This window comes from Amblyomma maculatum, chromosome 9 (genome assembly GCF_055883805.1).
Source record: "Amblyomma maculatum isolate TAMU_Amacu chromosome 9, ASM5588380v1, whole genome shotgun sequence".
Taxonomy (NCBI): Eukaryota; Metazoa; Arthropoda; class Arachnida; order Ixodida; family Ixodidae; genus Amblyomma; species Amblyomma maculatum.
In genome coordinates this window covers 74,755,226-74,776,178 of record NC_139352.1, presented here as the reverse complement: position 1 = coordinate 74,776,178, position 20,953 = coordinate 74,755,226, and the positions used below count along the sequence as shown (strand labels likewise).

At 48.1% G+C, this 20,953-nt stretch overlaps 1 protein-coding gene across 2 annotated transcripts in view; it reads left to right on the top strand.

Annotated features, from left to right (window-relative positions):
* The window catches only part of LOC146179445 (nucleolar protein 4-like), a 127,853-nt gene that overhangs the window by 100,542 nt on the left and 6,358 nt on the right, over nt 1-20,953 (top strand). Inside the window, exons 5-8 of one of the 2 annotated variants that reach the window (XM_084579076.1) lie at nt 16,240-16,602; nt 17,863-18,009; nt 18,781-18,981; nt 20,081-20,197. In XM_084579076.1, coding sequence (XP_084435202.1) covers nt 16,240-16,602; nt 17,863-18,009; nt 18,781-18,981; nt 20,081-20,197 — 828 coding nt within the window. The remainder of the gene's footprint in view (nt 1-16,239; nt 16,603-17,862; nt 18,010-18,780; nt 18,982-20,080; nt 20,198-20,953) is intronic. The other variant, XM_084579077.1, reaches the window with a different exon arrangement.

The following is a 20,953-nucleotide window of genomic DNA, read 5'->3' as shown; positions in this document are numbered from 1 at the left end:
TGAAACAATAATCAAAGGTACAACACATTGCCGCTAAGTGTGCTTTTTCTTTACTCCTTTTTTTGCGGTAGTCCACCGTCGTTGAATGGTTCAAAAAAAAAAAAAGACGCAACATTTTGAGACGGGGACAAGTCCTATTTGGCAGGAGTTCATCGCGACAAGCACAGTGACAAAACAGGTAAAAATCAAAGCGACACTGAAAAGCATCGATGATAAAAGAGGCGCGAGGGATCCATAAAGATAGCGTACCGTAAGGAATGTAAGGGTTTGCAGGGGGGAGGGGGGTTCGTAGTCTGAGCTGTGTAGCAAAGCTCGTCAACTTTGAACGCAAGACCTCCCTCGTGTGCGAGTTTTTGGAGTCGGTTCGTACGCGGTGAAGCAAAGAGACGACGTTGTGCGGATTGAGAGAAAAAAATGGGCTTAGTTTTCACGTTTGTTCTCAGCCTCACATCCTTATTTTTCTCCCTCCTTCCTCAATTCCCGCTACAGTGGCTTTTCCCTAGCCGACATCACGCTCTTTTAAAGAGGACGGTAAAACGAGAACAAAAGGAGGCTGTGCGCAAAACGAAAAAGTATAGGGAGCGGTGCAGCTCTCGCAACGAAGATTTAATAACCGGGAGCCCTTGCGATGCGAGAAAGAGTGGTCAAAAGAAAAAGAGGGAAAGGAACGTTTCGAGGCAGTGGGAATATCAGACTCGGCAAGAGCGGCGGAGGGAAGAGGCAGGTTTCATACGACAGGAAAAGTAGCAATAAAGGAAGCTTGGAAAGTGTCAACGACAAAGAAGAGATTTTACAACGCGGAGCGCGGTGGGGCGTCCATGAGGAAAAAGAGGTAAAATGCCTGGGACGAAGGGAAAAGACTAAAATGGGAGAGCACGCGCTGCTCAGCAGAACGCAGTTTCTCGTCGCTGCGGTAGACTCAAAGTTGACGGCACAAAGCAATAAGAAAATGAGAAAAGATGGGGATACAGGGAAGATGGAAAGCAGAAGCGGACCAAACAAGCGGGCAGGGAATAAAAAACGTGGATCCGGCACTATGGGGAAGCGGCGTCTCCGGAGCAGCGGTGGTTGACGAGGAGGAGAGAGATTGGAGGATTTGAAAATCGGCGAGCTAGGCAAAAACCATGGGTTTCTTGTTCACCGAGTTATATTTGCCTCATCGTTCGCCGCTGTGCTGCGCCGCTAGTCGTCGCTGTCGTCGGCTGGTGCAGTCGGCGCGGCCGAAGCAGAGAGGGTACGCGCTTTTCCGCTCTTTTGAATTACACGTGTTTCCCCTCATTGCTCCCTCCTTCTCTCCTTTCTTCTTGTCTTTCACTTCGCTCTTCGCTTCTTTTGAGGACGAAGCGGCATTTCCTTTTTGCTGCGTGCGCCGGGCCGGTACCATCCTTCGTTGTAGCGCTGGGGTTCGTCGTCGTCTTTGCCGATTGAAAAGAAGCACACGTTGGTCATAAAAAGGTGCGCTCGGCGCCTTGCTCTTACTCTTCGGCCCAGTGAGGCAGTACCTTTTGAATGTTGAAATTCTGGAGACGGGAAAAAGGGGAACGAAATAAAAGGGGAGATCGAGTTTGGCACGAGGGAAAGGAAGGCATAAGCAGCTCAGGAATTCGTGGGACGAGTCATAAAAGGAAAATAAATGTAGCTTTTTTTCGGTAGAGTCACGCTGGCAGGAGGACTCGCTTGTACGGCAGTGGTGGTAGCTAGCTGCTGGCATGGCTAGGAGCAGAAGAAAAAAGGGGATGCTTCGCTGGAGGAAGCTGACTCCAAGTTGAGGGGAGCTCGAGCAGTCAGGAGAAAATAGGGAATAGCGTCCAACAGCAGGTGAAAAGTAGAAAGGATTCCTAAAAAGGAACAGCTTGCTACTTCAAAGAGCTGAGGAAGGGATGGGGAATGCGGATAAGGGGGGATAAAAGACGAAGCCTGTGTCCTGGCTCACATATACTGTTTTTCCATTACTGCTATTTTATATGGTAATACAAACAAGAATGTGGGTGAAGAGGAAAAAGGGCAGAAGCTAATGCTTGGAAACGGGGTTCTTGTTTCAGAGCTGGCAGGAAAAAGAGAAAGGACCTAGGAAAGTTTGGGCGAGTGGGGGTGGGGAATTTCGTCCTCGAGTCGCAAATAACCTGCGCGCCTCGAGTAAGAAATGAAAAGAGTAGCGAACGGACTTGTTTGCACGCCAGAAGGAAAGATTCGGTAGAGATGTAGTGTGGGGAAGGGAGTAGAGGCACCCCTCGCGAGGAGGTCTAGGGAAGCCAGAGGGAGCTTGCCAGCTAAAGGCGGACTCACCCCTCTCGGTGTTCTTCCCTTTTTCTCCTTTACTTTTCTCTTTCGCGATAATACCGCCTCTGACTTGAGCGAAGAGGGTTGGGACTCAGAATGACGCGTGGGCGATGTGGGAAGCAAGCACTCGTGTGAGCACGAAAGAGCAGCGGCGCTGAAAAATAAAAAAAAGGAAGAGGAAGGGGATGGGGGAATGACGCAGTGCACCCGCTGGGCGGGGCAAGTAAGCGGACGGAATGAAGGCACAGGCCGTTGAATGGAAGTTGGGGGTGTTAGAGGAACCGGTGCAGTTAGCTGCCATAGAGACGTTTACTTTAATTTCCAGAGACGTGGGACGCTGGGCTGAAGAGTGAGGTGGGTTCTAAGGACCGTAGGAGAAGGAAAAAATAGGAAGGGGTCGGAGGAGAGGTCTCTGATGTAGCTTCGCACGCTGCCAGCGAAAAATAAGAGCGGTCCCGTTTTCTTTGTGACGCAAGAAAGCAGAAAAGAATTCAAAACGAGAGAGTGGAATTTGCGCTCCCGATTCTTCCGTCCTTGCTTGCGGGAAAGTGGGAAGACCGCCAGTGGGGACATCAAAGTTTATTCCCGGGAAAGGTCGCTGGGAAGGCGAGGTGAAGGGAAAGTTACTACTGCGCTTTGTCTGAGTTGCTTCGGAACAGTAGCCCCAAAGAAAGGGGAAAAAGAGAAAGAAGCGTGGTTTTTAGAAAAAGAGCGAAGTGCGAAAACTTCGTGGGGAAGCTGAGGAAGTTCTCGAGGAGGGAAGGAGCGGTAGGAGACACTTCAGAAATGGTTCTTTATTTTGATGTTGAATGCAGCTCGCAGGGTTTTTGTTATTCCGGTATATCTCCACTGCATTTTTCAAAATGATGTTGCCCGCTCACTGCGTCGCCTTACTGCTTTGCGCAAGTCGCTACTAACGCCAGGCTTCCACGAAATGAGGATGTGGAATTTCCGCGGCCGTACCAACTGACTACTGAGAAGATTAAAAATTGTAAATAATTTATCCATTGTGCACTGTTTGAAAGCGGTGACATGATGAGCTGTTTGAGAAAAGGCGTCGCAGTTTGTTTTTTTTTTTTCGCCTATTCTTATTTAAGTATATACCCGCTAGCAACCACTATTCTGCATGTGCTGCTAGTGCAAACCGTGCGTATGCTAAGATACTGTGCATCCGACTACGTCTTCTAAAAGCAGCGGTGTGCTTGAGAGAACTTGCTTTACTCGTGTTGCGATATCCTGAATACATCTTTTGTTATTTCCTACTTCGCCTGATGTGCTTTCCTTTTCACTCAGTGTGTGACACCGAAAATGTTAACTTTATGTCGAGGCTTTTCAAACTTGAATATCGTGCTTAATATCATAGCATTTACGTGTATTAGATGCTTGCTATATTAGTTATTGCCAGATGTATCATAAATACAGCGATCAGCGATAAATATTGCTTGTAACATTAACAACAAAAATTTTCCTTTTACTGAAGAATAAATATCCTTCACACACAGGCCGCAGCTAGTTAGCTGCTTAGTAGGAGTTATATATACAGGGTTCAAAGAATACTGAACGGAGTATGAAAACCATGGGGGCATTGATGATCAGTGGCACAGTTCCCGTTTTGGGGCACTGCTATGGCAACTTAAATGTCTTTGCAGGCCATCCGGACGTATTCCTCGCGTCTCTTAATTACTAGCTGTGTAAGGCCATTGTGTTGGTTGTGTGCGTTAGTGCAGCGCACGGAAGGACACTAGCGCAAACCCGCGTAAAAGGGCAGCAAAAAAGGTGACATGTTCTCCCTGCCGCAGCAGTTCGCCGACTACTTCATGGTTACGGTGAGCCCGCGAGCCCTACCATGCCCCTGCTCTCTCACTCAACAGAAATGCAGCAATCTAAAGATAACTTGGTAACTAAGACCCACTCCCACTTTCATGTTTTTCTGACTGCTCTGTCAGTTACCGTCCCATAAATTTTCCAAATGGTGGCAGCGCCTCCTTCTACAAAAGCAGTGGTAACTGCTTTTGTAGAAGCAGGCGCTGCCACCATTGGTAACTGTAGTAACTGCTCACAAAAAAGCGACTTCTTCTGTTAACAGAAAAAGCCAAGGTACAAAATAAAAGGGGACGTGTCCCGCAAAAACTCAATGTGTCGCAGAAAGACTGAAACACATTGTAAGCAACCCTAGCCGTCACAGGAATACACCATTAAATCACGCATCACCTTCTCCCATCGAAAATAAAGTGACCGAGAACATTGCATACTCTGCACTGGCGAAATGCGTAAGCTAGAGCGTTGCAGTCTTGTCCGCAATATGTGTCAGCGAGATTCTGCGCCTTTCTTTTCCTGTAAAACAGTTATTCAATCATAAGACGCTGGTGAACTTTGATGCGTTCTACGTTGGACAAGGGGAGCCATGTACCGTATGCAGCAGCAACGCTCTTGTAATTTTGCAGACTGCAGTTGGTTTATTACCTCTCTTTACACACTTTCTAATTATTACCAGCCATTTGTGCACGCAAATCACACCCTTTCCTGCTCGTTCATGTTCAAACATATCAAATTTCCCGCCACCGGAAGTTAGGCCGTCATCGGCAGTCGAGTACCACGTGACCCCGCTTAAACTTAGCCATTGCCCCTCCGTACTATTTCAACGTCTGAGTGACGTAATTGGCTCTAATTAATTACTTAACTAATGCACTCGCATTAAATTTTTTCCCCAGCGAGATTTTTTCCTATAATGCAGCCATTCTTTTTGTTATAACTCGTTTCGTCAGAACGTAATTGTGATGACAAATTCTGGTGACACGGCACTGTGGACATAGCCATACAATGCGGATGCATTAAAAAAAAGATAAATTATTTCACCACTAGGAAATGTTATTCGCAGAAAAAAAGAGCCACACTAGCATTCCTGAAATAAACGCCGAAAAAAAGTCAGCTAAATTCAAAACAAAATCAAGACCGAAGAGTGCTGCTAACGCTTATAAATGTACAAATGAACGCGTGCGACGCTTCTAGAATACTAGAAGTAGCTTAAAATAGACGAGTTGGTATTCACGTGTTACAGTGCTGCAGAACTGTATTGTACACTGGAGCTCATGAGATCGACTCCTTGCCGCGCCAAGCCAACCCCCTGCCCCTAGAAAGCGTGCTTTGCCACATAGTGAGACTTACTGCTAGGAAGACAACCGTCCAGTGCTTAAACGTCAGAATCTTGGCAGCGCCTGGAAAAGAATGGAAAGATTATGAATATTTTTTGTCAAGCCTATGGACGCTAAAAGCGCAGCAGAGGTCGACAGGCAGAGCTGTAATGCCAACGTTTACAAACAACTCAGAAGTATCAGTACAACGCAACATGAGACACAGGAACAGACGGAGAAACGTGACACAACACTGTGTACCGTAACATTTTCCTTATCTGTTACTGCGTGACCCCGGTCGCGCCGTACACTTCGTAACGTTTCTGAGCAAAGCACCTCGTCATAACGTTTGAACGTAATTCAGAAGACGATGATACACGAACAAACAGCCTGACTTAGGGAAGTTTGAGAGTAAAATGAACGTATAAAACTATGCATGCATACTTTCAATATAGACGGTCTGTTCTAGCACAGTGAAGCAAAATGTGGGCTATTGATAGTAGCACGGCCTACTGTGGAGTATTTTTGTTCAACAGAGTAATTATTCGTAAAGGCTAAGTAGATAATGTTTATTTATTGGCTTCAGGAACAAAGTGTTAATTCAGAAGGAGTATATTGTATTCAACAATTTGGGCAGGTAATTTGTGAAGGTCTGAGTCTTGTTACGTTGCATAATGGCTTATGAGTCAGGACTATGACCTTGAGTCGACCATGCGTAATGTTAGATCTACTACACATTACATTACGTCATTTTGTAGTCTCTTTTTTTGCGGTGTTTAACGTTCCAAAGCGGCTCATGCTATGAGAGGCACAGTAGAGGAGGTTATTCATATTGGTTTCACCGCGCTAACACATTGAACGACAGAAAGAAGAACGACATTTTAGTAGAGGAGGACTCCCGAAATTTCGTCAACCTGGGTTTTTTTAACGTGCACTGACATCGCGCAGCACGCGGGCGCCTTCCTTTTCTTTTGTAAAGCCATGCTACGTTGCATATTGACTATGAGATAAAAGACAAGAGGTTTAAGAAACATGGTACATTAAGTTTTATCATTCACAATTATACACATCTTCTTACATATGTTGTGACGACTTACGCCGTTGTATTGACATGGACCTTATTTCGTGTCATGGGCGGTCAATATCGGACAACTTGCTGGCTATTGTACTGAGACCTATAATGCTTTCCCATCGAAACATCCGGCCGCACTCTTTGCATCAAGTTGCCATTATTGCAGATTTATGCATAGGTGTTTAAAAAAAATCTCTAACGTGACCAGCCCCTGTCGCACATTTCTCGCCCAGTGCACATAAAAGACCGTATCGGGACGAGAAATCGAAGAAAGAGCGAATTTGGTCCTCTGAGACGCTTTTCGAGTTATCCCATCACCACCACTGTAAAAAAAAAAAAAAAAAAAAAAAAATGAACACTTTATCTTGCGCGTTGTCATTTAAAGCCCAACTAATTTTCAAAAACGGTAGTTTGGGGCAAATATTTCAGTTAGGGGCAAATATTTCAGGACGATGTTCTCAAAACCCATAACTGAAAGGTTAGCTTATTAAAGTATTTGCCAGGTAATCGACTTAGAACAAAAAAAGAAAGCACCCCAGACTTGGTCACGCGGTTCTCAATATCTCTCTGTTGGTTTCACTGAGTTCGCATAATCCATCTTTATGAAAAGCTTGGTATCCCATCTTGTACACCCGATATAGGGGGCTTAAATTTTAAGTCTGTATGCAAGATTTCAAGATAAACATTTTTAAGTGATTTCATCAGTATAACATTATCAGCTGTGCTGCACGTGAGAATACAACTGTGCTGACCAACGTGCAGGTTAAGTGGCAATAAATAGTTAATTTTTTTGCCAATAGCAGTTGGACCTCTCATTTATTGAGAAGCTTTTATCCTTCAGCTATTAACAGTATTAATATCAGTTTTCGGAATTTCGAAGATGCCACTCTCGTCGCGACAGTAGCGCAAGCTATTTCGTGGTGGCACACAAGTGAAACCGAAACTTCGCTATCGGAGAGATCGCTAGTCGGGCTCAGGAGCTCGTATCATACGTCGGCGCGCCTGTCGCGTGCTTTTTGGCCAGTCCCGCGCCGCTCTGTCAAGCACGCTCACTGGTGTGGCTCTCGCTCTTCCTCGTCTCGCGCTGTCGCATTCGGCCGTGAGCGGACGTCCCATTTATGGCACTACTGCAGCGACAATATTGGGATCTTCCAAAATAAAAAGATTGATGTGGATATTAGATATTAGGTATGGTGGGCTATAAACATAAGAATGGTGGGCTATAAGCGTAACAGTGGTCGAGAAGCCCAACAGCAACCGTTGAAGCGTTATCTGTTCCTAGTTATTGTTGTCGGTTCAATTAACCAGCCTACCAGTTTACACGTATTAGCTGCATATTTTTACACCCGCATCTAGACCGTCCTCTCCACTGTGGAGCCTGAATCAACCACACGTGCTTCTTTCAATACCCGGCATCAAGAAGAAGGTCGAACTATCGCCGACAGAACTAAAACAAATCACTCTTGAATACTTCCATGAGTATCATGCAAATCGTATGCACGTCTACACCGACGGTTCAGTGAATGCCGCGAGTTTTTCAGGCTCCATGGTCATACCCGCAATTACTACAGAAATAAAAGTTAGGACGATTCACCGTACTTCTTCAACAGCAGCAGAGCAAACCGCTCTACGTGTCGCTATTAGGCATATCAGTCAGCAAAGCCCTCAACGATGGTCTATTTTCACAGATTCAAAAGCAGCTCTGCAAGCCTTAAAACCAGCTCTTCGCATTGGAGCCCATGAGCAACTCGCCGCGGAAATGCTACAACTTCATCACTATGCCATAAATGGAGGACATGACATCATGTACCAATGGCTTCCAGGACACAGCGGTATAGCGGGCAATCTCCGGGCGGACGAGGTCGCACGAACAGCCCACCAAGACGGCCATTGCGTGTTGATTCAATTTTCCAGGGCAGACGCAGCGGGCAGACTTCTCGCACTTGCGCGGGAACACACGCTCTCCTTGTGGAATTCTGGCCAGTTTACGAGCTGCTGCTTAAAATCCCTGGACCCTGACCTGAAGCTCCGGCTTCCACCTAACCTTCCCCGATGTGAATAAACATTGCTGTGCCGCCTGTGGGTTGGTGTAGCATTTACAAACTCTTATTCTTTTGTGATAGGTATGGCAAATAGCCCTGCATGTACAAACTGCGGTTGCGACGAGACTATAGGCCACATTATTTGTGAGTGCCCCATATACAGCGAGGAAAGACAGTGTCTATGGCGTGCGCTGGAGCGTCTAGATGGACGCCCACTAACTGAAGTTAAGATCCTAGGTCCCTGGCCACGGCGATCGTCTGCGATGAAGGCCTCCCAGGCACTGATCCGCTTTATGAAAAGCACAGGACTGATCGAAAGGCTATGATGTTTTATGTTACGTGATATAACTGTAACGTGATGTGATGTGGCATGTCTCTGATGTGACTGTACTGTCATCACCCATCCCTCTCTCATCCACAACATTTATACCCACCTACCCCTTTCCCCCGGTGCAGGGTAGCAAACCAGTTCATATACCGGTTAACCTCCCTGCCTTTCCTCCTCATCTTCCTCCTCCTAGCTGCATATTCTAGTGCACACCGGCGCGGAAAATTTTATCCCACACCTCCATCCCACAGAAAGTATACTTCTAAACCAAGGGGCCTATCTTAAATACTCACTAACCGTAAAAGGTTGCGCAAATACCATCTAGGCAGCGTAAAAACACAGCAAACTAATGCGATGATTATTTGGAAACTACATAAAGAGAGGGGGGGGACAGAAGCTGTGTATGTACGCACTAATTCTGATGGCGCCACTGCCACTGATATGGACACGAAGCCCAGAAGGCCAGCGTTCCGACGGGCCCCACGAGATTTTTGACGGTGGAATCAAATTCAAACTTTCGGAGAGAAAGCTGGGCTACTCCGCACACTGCATTAATATTTCCTCCCCCCATAATATCTACTCCTCGCGTTAATAATTTCCAAAAGCTGTGCTTTCTTCTGCCCGTACAACTCAGCAATGCCGAAGCAGCGGCGCCCGGTGCAAAGCATGCCAGACTTCGTGCCTTCTTTTCATCAATCTTGACCGAAGTAAAAAAGATGTTATTTGCATTTTGTTTTCTTCTTGACACCGACATTCTGCCGCATCATCGCAATCTTTCCATTGTATAAAGCCTGCGAACACTGCGCTAGTTTGCGCCGAGACAGTACAAATTTTGCTGTGAACAGGTTCTACATCCTCGGTATTCTTTTCCTTTGAGATAATGCTGCTCAGCAGCGATTTGCTTGTTTTTCAATGCTGGGAGGCCAGACGGCTACTACGGAACGCACGCCACAGAATATATTGACCGGTCCGGACCGTGCAGAAGGAGAATATACAAAGACGCAACCCAGAAAACGACTGGTTGTGCGGAAACAAACAGAGATAACGCGTTGCCGAAAGCACCGGTAATAAACCCATAAAAATCGTTTTCTCTATAGTCGGCCAGTCTTGCGCACATTCCAGCCGAGCATCTGTCGCCCTCCCGCTTCCCTCGTGTTTTCGTCGTCCTTAAGCTGTTCGCAGCTACGTGTTCATGCGACGGTTCAAAACAAAAACAAGCACTTGTAGAAGTATTTGTTTATTTCTCCTCGGTCCACCACCGCGCGTATGGCTGGCTGCCTTCTGAAAAAGATCTTTCCTTTCTCCATTACACCCACGCTCCTGCAGGCGTCTGGTTATGGCCCTCAAAGCTGCTCGTCTCTCTCCTCGCAAGGCCGTTTCGTCGAGAAAGCGTGTTCGATCGAATATATGCGTGCTGTTTTATAGTTGTTCTATACTACTCCTTCTCCCTCACCTCGCGTCCACGTTTCTTCTTCTTTTTTTTTGTTCTCTCTAACATTCGTGTAGATAAGCGTCTCTTGAAGCTTTGGTTGCTTTGTTCAAGAGAGGCTTTATGTATACTTACACGGCGTCAAGGCGTTCGATGAACCTGCTGTGCGTAGGTGGAAGCGAAAAGCTGCATGAGGAAAAGTGAAAAATTAGAAAAAAAAATGCGACAAGAGGAGCAGATTTTAATGTAAGTGGGGAGCTCGCAGCTTCAGCTTCTCGCCAGTCCTTGTAAAGCGGTGTTTAGCGTGCCGGGCTGTTCTTGCGCGAACTCGATTCCGAGCGCCGACGTTAAAGAGAATTCTCCTCTCCCCATCACTCTCCTTTTTTTTCCGCACTGATTTTGGTTCAACTTTTTTTTTTTTTTGTGCTTTTCGTTCTCGTCTTTCCCACGCGGCAGCGCCGAATATCGCGCTCGGGTGTTTGCTGCTTATTGGAAGTTTTTGTCTCTTCGAGGAATGACGCCTCCCCTCCCCCCCCCCCCCCCCCCCCCCCCCCCCCAACCCACCTTTTCTCTTCTCGAAAAAAAAAAAGTGAAATAACGCACTGTCTTGTCTTTTTTGTTCTTGAGTTAACTTTAACTTCTCTCTCGTATGAACGTTCGACGCGCTGCGAATGGCCCCGAAGACGCCGTCTCATTTCCATTTCTGCCGCGGCCCCTTCTCCGTCCCCCTAACACTGCGCCCGCGTTTCGTGCTCAAAATTTGTTGCCGCCTCGCACGCGCGCTTGAATTCGACGTAAATTTTGTGAACATAAAAAGTCCATCCGGATCTGGGAGGAGGAAGAGGGGTGCTTTCTTTTTTTTTTTTAATTTCAGCCTTTTTCTCCAAACTCTCTGTCGCTCCCTTTTCTGCTGCGAGCTGTTCACTACGTGTAGACGTTTCTCCCGTGCTGTCAAAGCTCATACTTCCTGCTCTGCTCCCAGAAGAATAACGGTAACAAGGGAAAAAAGTATAACAAAACGGAGGAGGTGTGCTGCAAAATGACGGGGACAGGTCGACAGCCGGAGGGAAGGAGGTGGTAGAGCCGGGTCCTCTTTTCACTCCCTTCGCTCTGACTGGACCGTTTCTATCGCTCCCTTTTCCCCCTTTTCTCATTTCTTTCTCGCTCTTGGCTTTGTGACTGCTCTTTCCTGGTAAGGTCGTTTTATATCTCGGCACTCATCTCCTCTCACCTCTTCGTCTTCTGCAGTTCCAGGAATCGTAACTTACCTGTTAAACGTTGAGAGCCATGCCTGCGTTCATTCTCTTTTACTACGTTGCACTCTTCCACTCATAAGTACTCTTTCTCCGAGCGCGTTGAAGTTGTCTGTGACGTCTTGGACACGTCTTGTAACGCCCCTCCTATTGCTTACCCCTTGCCAGCAACCCATTCATGCGCGTCTCTTTCCCGCTTCCCTGTCCTTTCAGTCTCTCCCTGGGGAAAAATTTGCTTCTTTATTTCCGCCAAATGTATCTAGTTCGTTTTATCCATTTCTGGCGCTGATGTGACTTTTACTTTTCCCCCCTCGCCAGCGCAGGCTCGGTGCCTAAAAACATTTATCCTGCCTTTTTTATGGGTGCCAGTCCTTCTAACTTAATTTCTGTCGTCCCGCTGTGTAGCTGTGTATTTTTTTTTTTTGTCCCCAGCGTAGCCTTTCTTAGCTCAGTCCGGTTCGTTGTCGTGCAACTTCTTTCCCTCTTGCCGTTCTTGCCCGAACGACGTCTATCCTATTTTTCCCCAAAGCGCGGCCTTCTTCTTTCCTTCTCGACCCATCTTCACATAGCTTGCTTCTTTCTCCTCGTTTTCTCTCGTGTTACTTAGTTTCTGTTTTCGACGCAGTCTCTCAGCTTGTCACTTCTATTCCTTCAGAAGTTTCCCCTTCCAGTTCCCTGCTTCTTGTTTTCTTCCCTCCAAGTGCACGCTCTTTCTGTTATCGTTTTCCGTGCACTGCCGGACCCATCCGGGTTTTCTTTACCCCTCCTGTGTAGCAACAAGTGGACGAATGCCTCGGGAGTCACTCTTTTCTAGCCTCGTCTTTCTTTCATCCTCTTTCTCTGTTTCCTTTCTGCCGTCCCGAAAGAGCCCGAGAAAACACAAACCTCACCCCCGAGCACACGATCCGGATGAGATGGGGATCCCAGGGAAGATGGAGGATGAAGAAGGAGAGAAATAGGCACTGGAACTGCTCTGAAGCGCCAGCGAGGCAGGCCGCACCGAGCGGGGGAGAGGGGGAGGAGTATATAATCGCGGTCCAAGACACAACGTAGGCCTTTTGTTCTCTCTCTCTCTCTCTCCTTCTGTCTTTCGTGACATTTTCGTTTCCTTTTTTATCTTCTTTCTATCTCCATTGCAAAGTAAGAGAAAGGCATCACTGCGTGGGGGAAGTAAGCTGCTGTGAGAGAGGTGGAGGAAGAAGAGGAAAACTTTCCCTGGGGAGGAGGTGGGAGCCAAAGGGGAGGGGGGAAAGGAGGTAGCAGGACAGGAAAATATCACGTGATTCGGCGCTTGAGCCGCGTTCGCCGCTACGCCCGTTGTCACGGGCAACAAGAATGGTGGAAGAGGGAAGTAGGTCCCTACTATCTTCCCTTCCTATTTCTTTATATTTCTCGCGCCGCTTGCTTTTCCCTTCTCTGTTTCTATCACGGTTGTTCCTTGCCATCTATTTCGTGTTTGCTTGCGCCTGTGGCAGGCTGCATACGCCGGCTGCGATCGTTGTGTCCTCGGGTGCGCTTACCCGGTGACAGACTAGGGAAGGGGGAGAAAGAGGAATAAGGAACGGGGAGAGGGATGGCGCGGAAGGAAAAGGCGGCAAAAGGAAAACAAGCTGCGCCCATTTTCTGAGCGCTTATTGTGGTCGTTTCTCTTTTCTGTGCTGCTGCTTCTTCTGCCGCGTTACTTATTTGAAGTTTCACTCCCCGCCCGAATTGCTTTGACATGCTTGTTTTATGGCGTGTTGGAGTAGCTCCTCTCCCTTTTAGGCCTAGGGAAAGCAGCAAGTCGCTGCGGATCTCCCGAGGAAGAAGCAGCGGTAAATGCACACGTAAAAAACCAAGTCATATGTGGCGTTTATTTCTCGGAAAAGTCTGGATGCTTTCTTGTATTGTGCATACTGCTTACATCCTTGCTATCATTTTTAAGCTATTTCTAGTGAGGTTTGCTTGTTTCCTTTCGTTCGTGAAGCTTATTTCCACTTGTCGTTGACCTTCGCTTGAACGTCGACAACTAGCTGGTTCCACGCTCTTGAGATGTCGCCCATGCGTCACTTCCGGTTCGAATACGCTGCTAATGTGCGGCTTGCAAGTGATTTCATTGTTGAAGCCCATGTCCTGAACGATCGCCGCGCCAATGCTGCTTTTTTTTTGTGTGTGTGTGTGCCGTCCTCGGGCTTTCCTGCAGCAATGGTCAACATCTTTCGAAACATGTGAGCACCGAATACAACAGGCTATCAGGGGCGACGATCATTTTACCTGACAGCCATGGCCGTTGTGCCGAGAAGAAAGCGAGCGTTAAATGAAATGGTAACTACACGCGAGATGGTAGTTGCAGATTCTCGGCCGTATTTAACCATTACACTAGAAGGTTTAAGTGATCCTTAGTTGCCCCTCATACATAAGTGCTGTGCCTAACGCGCGATCGACCAAACACTTCCCGCTTAATGGGATTTTTGGTTCATAATGGACTAATGCATTCTCGATTCGCGCGACCCATTTCAGGTTCGTTTTTGTAGTTTTTTTGTTTTTTTTTTAAGAAAGAGATTGCAAGTAGACCCCTTCTTTCGCAGCTAAGAGCATTTGTGAAATCCCAAGCAGTTGACTGAGACCGCTTGAGTGATAGTTTAGCTAAACTCTGAAAGAAGAAAATGGTACGAGCGGGACCCATTTTCTACTGTGAGCGGATAACCAAGGGGGTCTATCCGACTTTCACGAGAAGGGGGGGGGGGGGGGGGGGTGCATAAACCAGGAATGAAAATCATTACTGAAAGTGACTATATATATAATAGAGATAGACACTCATTGAAAGAGAGGCATTCGTCTTACTGGACTGAACTTGCTTCATGGTGGCGATGACGACGACGATTACTGCACGGGTGACCACGCTAAATATTGCGACATCGTAAAAAGAATGAATGGCGATGTATTTTGATGGTGGTATGAGTGATTGGCAGCCTTGTTTTTCTGCCGAGGTACAACCGACTGTTATCTTCGTTAGGAACAATTAGCTTGCCTTTGTGGTTACGGCAGTTAACCCATCCGGTTTCTGTGGTTTAAATTTAAAGGCTGTGAGGCATTAGACCGCTGAGCATGCGTTCGCCAATTCGACCCCGAAACGGGCCGTAGTGGCTCGGCTTGCTCTTGTGCACTGGCCTTTGGTTTTCCAACGAAACCGGAAATAGAGCCACTCTGTCACAAATCACGTGATCGACCGTCTTCTTAAGTTTCTCTGCCCGTGGGCTCTTGAAAATTAATCTGGCTTTTTTTTTCCACCTTGTGATCTCAGGCGAAAAGTGGTGCAATTCAAGTCATGGAAACCGATTAATTAGTCACGCAATGGCTCAGTGGGTAGGACCTCTACTGCCGATACTGATGAGTGGGTTCTAAGCCAGCCATTGTCACCGCATTTGGACGCTGCCGATAGCGCCCCTGTACCGTGCGATAACAATGCACGCCAGGGAACACTAGGTGTTCTAAATTTCTGGATTCCTGCTCTACTATGGTTTCCCGCATAGCCAGTGTCGCTTTGAGGTAGCAGGAAACATTAACCAAATTCAACCGATTCCAAGCTTGAAAACCGCGAGCGGCTGTCCCTTCTTTCCTTTACGGTGCTGGGCGTTTGAGCCTCGCTTATGTTGCGTTGTGTGCCTTGCATTCCGCACAACGTATAACGGACCTGCCGCCAACTAGCTGCACACCTTCGTGTCTGCTTCGAACTCGTGCTGGAATATCCCATATGCAGCCGTGAAATGCTAGGCTCAAATGTTTTAAAGTATTACTGTTGTGATCGAAAATGGTACTACCGCTGTTTTATGTGCGCTTTCGTCCTAAAATTCTGACCCCTCCTGTTGAAACCCATGAATCCTTCTTTGGCCGCTTTAATGATGTAAGAAAACATTCTTAAGTTTATGTTGCCTGCTTCGTTTCTTCTTGCCCTTTTGCGGAGCCCGTCTGGATAATGTGAACAAACTATAATTTTACTTCGTATCCTCACAAGCAAGACATGTTATATACATGGCCGTGGAAGAAAAACATATACTTTATTGTTAGGCCGGGTAAACTCTACAGCGAGGGACAGAAGGTACTAAACTAAACATTTGCATCACAGTGTAATGCAAGGATCAGTGAGTGATTTACGAAGATAATATATTTTTGTCCTGTTCCGTTTTGTTTGTAGCGGTGGCCTTGTGGTAGAGCATCCGCCGCCCAGTAGGGAGGTACCAGGTTCGATCCCTGATGCCGCCGGCCACCCACCAGCTTTCACCAGATTTCCCTCGGCCTGATGCTCGGCTTTTATGGGATAAAATGCTTGGGAAAGGGGTCATGGCCCAAACAGTTAGCCGCTAATAAAAAGGGCCACATATGGGCTTCTGCCCCACGACGCAGACTTATGGTTGTCCGATGGCGGAACGGATGACTGTCCCATCGGTGTAAATCCCAATCCCATCGGGCAAGTGTGGTCGTAAATTTCTCATGCTGGCAGTCGTGATCTCGTTGCATTCGAAACATTCCGCTTGGCACGTTGCTGTGACATCACACGTGACGTCACCGCCTGCTGACCAGACAGCAGGGCGCGGCGTTTCGTCGGCACTGCAGAGCTTGGAAAGATCACCTCAACAGCTGTCGCTGTACAATGTTATTGAAAACGTATAGGGTTCAAGCCCCGTTGGGCCCACTCGCGCTGATTTAATCTCGGGGACTTCGCAGGACTCGACGGTGGGCAGCGACGAGCTGAGCGACGATGAGGCCACGCCTAACTACGACGACGACGACGGAGAGGCGAGTCCCGACACGGCACCATTAGACTCCAAGGAGGCCGAAGGCGGGGACGTGTGCATGGCGGACGAGCCGTCGACGCCCGGAGGCTCAGAGGACGGCACCGCCTCGGCAAAGGCGTCATCACCCGCGGCCAGACGAGCCTCGTGTGCCGAGGAGGCCATGGACACCCAGCAGCCGCTGAACATGACGGCCAAACCGACCACATCCTCGATTCCTGCGGGCTTCGTCGGCAGCACTGGAGCAGCAGCAGTCTCGGTTGCGGGGGAGCACGGCTTCGTCGAACGAGGGATGGTAAGCACCCGCTGAGGATTTCCACAGAGCTTTGCTTCTTATCTGTTCTTATGATCCATCGGGCGGGACGTCACGGGATAGTTGAAAAGAATGATGGGTTAAGCCTAGTCTGCACCTTTCAGATAAGAGTAGCTAGCTCTCTGGACAAGAAACATATTCGCAAAAGTTTCACCGTGATCTTGGTACACAAGCACGGCAGCTTCTATGACTTCAATGTTAGCTGTACATGCTTGGAAACCGTGTCCGTACATGTAAGCTCGCTGCAGGTTGTGGCAATTGCACATCTGTAATGTGTGCTCACGAAAGCTCTCATCGCCTTCTGTTTGCAAAAAGCTCTAGGAGGCACTTGACCCCTTAAGAGCGATAAGGCGAAAGCCCTTGGGGCAAGCTCTAGTGTAGTATTTATTTGGTACAACTGACTTGTAAGGCACATTTTGAGACTAGAAAGTGTCACGTCCCAAGGTCACGCATGGCCCATCACCCAGTCATCATCCGCACCCCCCCCCCCCCTCCCCTCCCGACAAAGACCTCTCCCAGGTGCGGGTGGGGGGGCGGGGTGGGGGGGGAGGAGGCGTAGTCCAATCCGGACAAGGGCCGCGATGCGCCTTGAAGGTAGTCGCGGTCGCCGGGCGCTGCCCTCTCCTCCGACTTCAGTTCGCGCCAACCGCACCGATCGGGCGAGGTGCCCCAAGGATGACATAGGGTAGGTGCTAGGAAGTCGATGCTGAAGTCACTGGCCAATCACTGGCTAAAGTCGCTGCTATGAGCGGTTGTGACCGCCCATGATTCCTTCTCCGCCATCCACAAGCTGCCGAGTCCTCTCACTCTGTCTCTTTTATATGCTCCGCTGAGACACAGTGGAGCGTGCTACCTTGCCATGGAGATAGCAGGCTGGCTAGACAAGAATTACGATCTTTTTCTCATGTGCCAGGCGTGGAGTAGTGGCTTGTGCGCTCGGATTGGGATCGGAGGGATAGTGGTTCAATTCCAGAAAGATACGGATATCGTCTTCTTTAAGTGCGACTACGGTGAACACTTTCTGTGCACAGAATCTCATCACACAAATTATGAATCAAGACAGGCTGTCGCTCTAAAAGCCACATGTACACTTGTTACTAGAATGCTGTGATGGAGCGCAAGATCATGCTGATAAACTCGTTAATCGCGGCAGCTCTTTACCTATCAAACAGTGGATACTATGTTGTAGCCTCATCGCACTCCCTTCTCCTCACCATCCTTATTACTTCTCCGCGAGCGCAGAGCCCTCCGGCGAGCGGTGGCGCCAGTGGCGAGCCCGACGACCTGTCGGCGGGCACCAAGGAGGACCTAGATGAGGAGGATGATGACGACGACCAAGACAAACTCGACATCAGCTCCTACGACCCCGAGCGCCTCAAAGCATTCAACGTGAGTCAGTTCGCTCCCGTTGTGGGCGGCCGCTACGAAACCTTCTTGTAAAACCGAAAACCTCCGCCTTGCTACTTGAGTAAGGTCTATCCAATTTCAGAGAGCCGTGTACGGAAGCTCCTATAGCTGTAAGGCTGGTAGCCATTGTGCCTATGGAGGTCTCTCATGGCAGGTAATAAATAATTACGAGGGACTTTAGCGACTAAGGTAGTAAAGGCAAAAGCCCGAGTCGCGCATTCGGCTACAAAACTGGAATTAACCATACTAAATAAATAATCAATTATAATTTAGGTAGTTATCAGTCAATATGTAGGTAATTACTTGATTAGTTGTTAATTAGGAATCAATTGCTTAATTAGTCAATTGTTAGTAATTGGCCATTGATTGGCATATGGCCATATAGGGCACGCATTCGCGCATACTGTGGTGCTCTGTGATTGGTCGAGACCTCTATGACGTCATTCCGCTTCGGCCAATCAGAGTCGTCGGAAAAGCGGAACACATTTTGCCCACGACAGCATGAGCCGTTAAAGGCTCTGGCCTTAAAAAAACACTAAAAACAGTTTGGGAAATTATTATCAAAGAAAACCTTCGATTCCCTCCTTCTCAGGGCCATGCATCCCCCTTCCTCATCCATGCGTCTACTCATTCAGCCGATATCTTCGACATGTTGAAGTACCCTTTAGTGTTGTTTTTCAAGGCATGAGTCTAAAGAGAAAAAAAAATGCGCAGGGTGTTCCTTAATGTTTTCTCGCTTGCGTCGCCTTTCAGATGTTCGTGCGGTTGTTCGTGGACGAGAATCTGGACCGCATGGTGCCCATCTCGCGGCAGCCCAAGGAGAAAATACAGGCCATCATCGACTCGTGCGGCCGCCAGTTCCCAGAGTTCGCCGAGCGCGCCCGAAAGCGCATCCGCACCTACCTCAAGTCCTGTCGGCGGACCAAGCGTACACGCGACCTCAATGGTTGGGACGTGAGTATATTCCTCTCGAGCGCTCGCTCTTTCGCCGCTAGATTATTGGTTTGATTTGTAGGATTTAACGTCCCAAAGCGTATCAGGCTATGCGTGCGCAACGGTTAATTATGCATGCTGATTCACTTCAGAGGTCTAGAGCATTCTCAACTAGGCGCCTATATATATTGTTTAAAGCCTTTCAAAAAAAGCTGTACCTATGTCCCTATAGGAGAGTATTTCCCTGGGCTTGATTGAGGCTCGTCGTATCCGTACCCACGCCAAAGCACACCCAAGGCTGTACTTATTCCGCAACAGGCATACTGAATGCGAACTTAGTTTCGTAAACAGGGACCACGGTTAGCCACGCTCAGACGTGGATTGCGTGATTTACTTTGATATTATGTTACTTATGCAGCTTAGGCTGCTATTTTATGCTTTTTTTTCTTCTCACTGCCCTTTATGATTTATTCGTTTATTAGACATTTACAAGGCACGGCGCTGAGATTAAATGAATAGGATTGCCTGACAGGACCTAGGCCCACAACTGGTCTCTCTGTCGTCATGAAGATTCATGCGGAGTATATTTTAGTTGTGTGGAACCTAGCTGATTTTTCTGCCTTTTCTTCATCACCGCCATCATGAGGGGCACCAGCCCAGTCAGCACTCAACGCTGGCTAATGTTTTCACTTAAGACGACGTCATTTATGTGCGGCTGAACTTTTCGCGACGCATTTTCCTATATTTCACCGACTTTCATTTTACCGGCTCATTTTCATGCACTAGATCATTATGTACTAAGTAAACTCGGGAAGGAATTGCACGCGTTGAAGCAGAAGACGAGGAGCGAAACCGAACGCGCTTTGACTGAAGCGGTGGTCAGCTAGGCTTAACGCGACATTCTTTCCCGTCCGATCGCCTTTGTCACGTTGTAGATGCCGCAGTACTTACTCGAGAGGAGGCTAGCAAGATCTGCTTTAGTACCGACACCAGCGGTATTCGACGGTCATAGCCTCGGTAGACCTCCACGCGTCGCTGGCGGCACTGTGGATGCAGTGACAGTTCTTGTTGGGTGAGGGACTTGCCTGTGATCGTTCGTCTTAATTCTCCCATCGCCTAGGGTCGCACGGCGGTTCCCCATCTGACGTCTCCGCTTGCCGAGCAGATTCTGGCGTCTGCGTGCGAGAACGAGACCAACAACGCCAAGAGGATGAGGCTCGGTCTTCAGCCGTTGCCGGTAGGTCCTCCACTGCTCTTGAAGACGCTCAGATTTAGGCCGGGCGCGGAGCCGCACGTAGCGACGGGCGATCGCTGTTAACTTTTCTCCGGGAACAGATATTAGAACAAGGTTATTCTGTCGCATCCATTCTAAAATGCATGCGCATGTTGCCGAGGGACATCCTTTCAGCTGCACAAACAAACGGCATGCTTGAAATGCATCAGCTTTCTTCTTTGTTTTTTTTAACAACCGTTGCCAATTGGTTTGCACGATGCCTGCGCACGTCTTTGGTGTTTCCATCACTCGTTGGTGGGTGACCTGTATTTTTTAGAACTTTTGCCACATTCGATTTCTGTTCTATTGCTATTTCTTAAGCGAATACGCGGAATGTTATACAGTTAGTTGTTGATCAGAACAGGGCGAAATCTGCGACGCCTGCATGCACTTAGCAAACTTCGCCTTAATTGCCCCAACGTTAAAAATGTAGCAGCCGATTGGCCCGCAGTTTGACGTTCTCCAAACTCGATGGTGCTAGCGCAGCATCGACGATAACCGGATAAGACAGGCACGACGCGTCTCCAAGCTTTCACGTAATTACTCGCGTTCGAATGAACTGTTCGGTTGCTCTAAAGCTGCAGAACACTTGATAGCTGTATTCGCAGTCCGTAGACAACTCCTTCATCTGCTAGCCTCCGAAAGCTCTTCGCAGGCGATGTCTCAACCTGTACGGTCTTTGCTAGAAGTAACCAGGAAACAAGGTTCGCTTCTGATAAG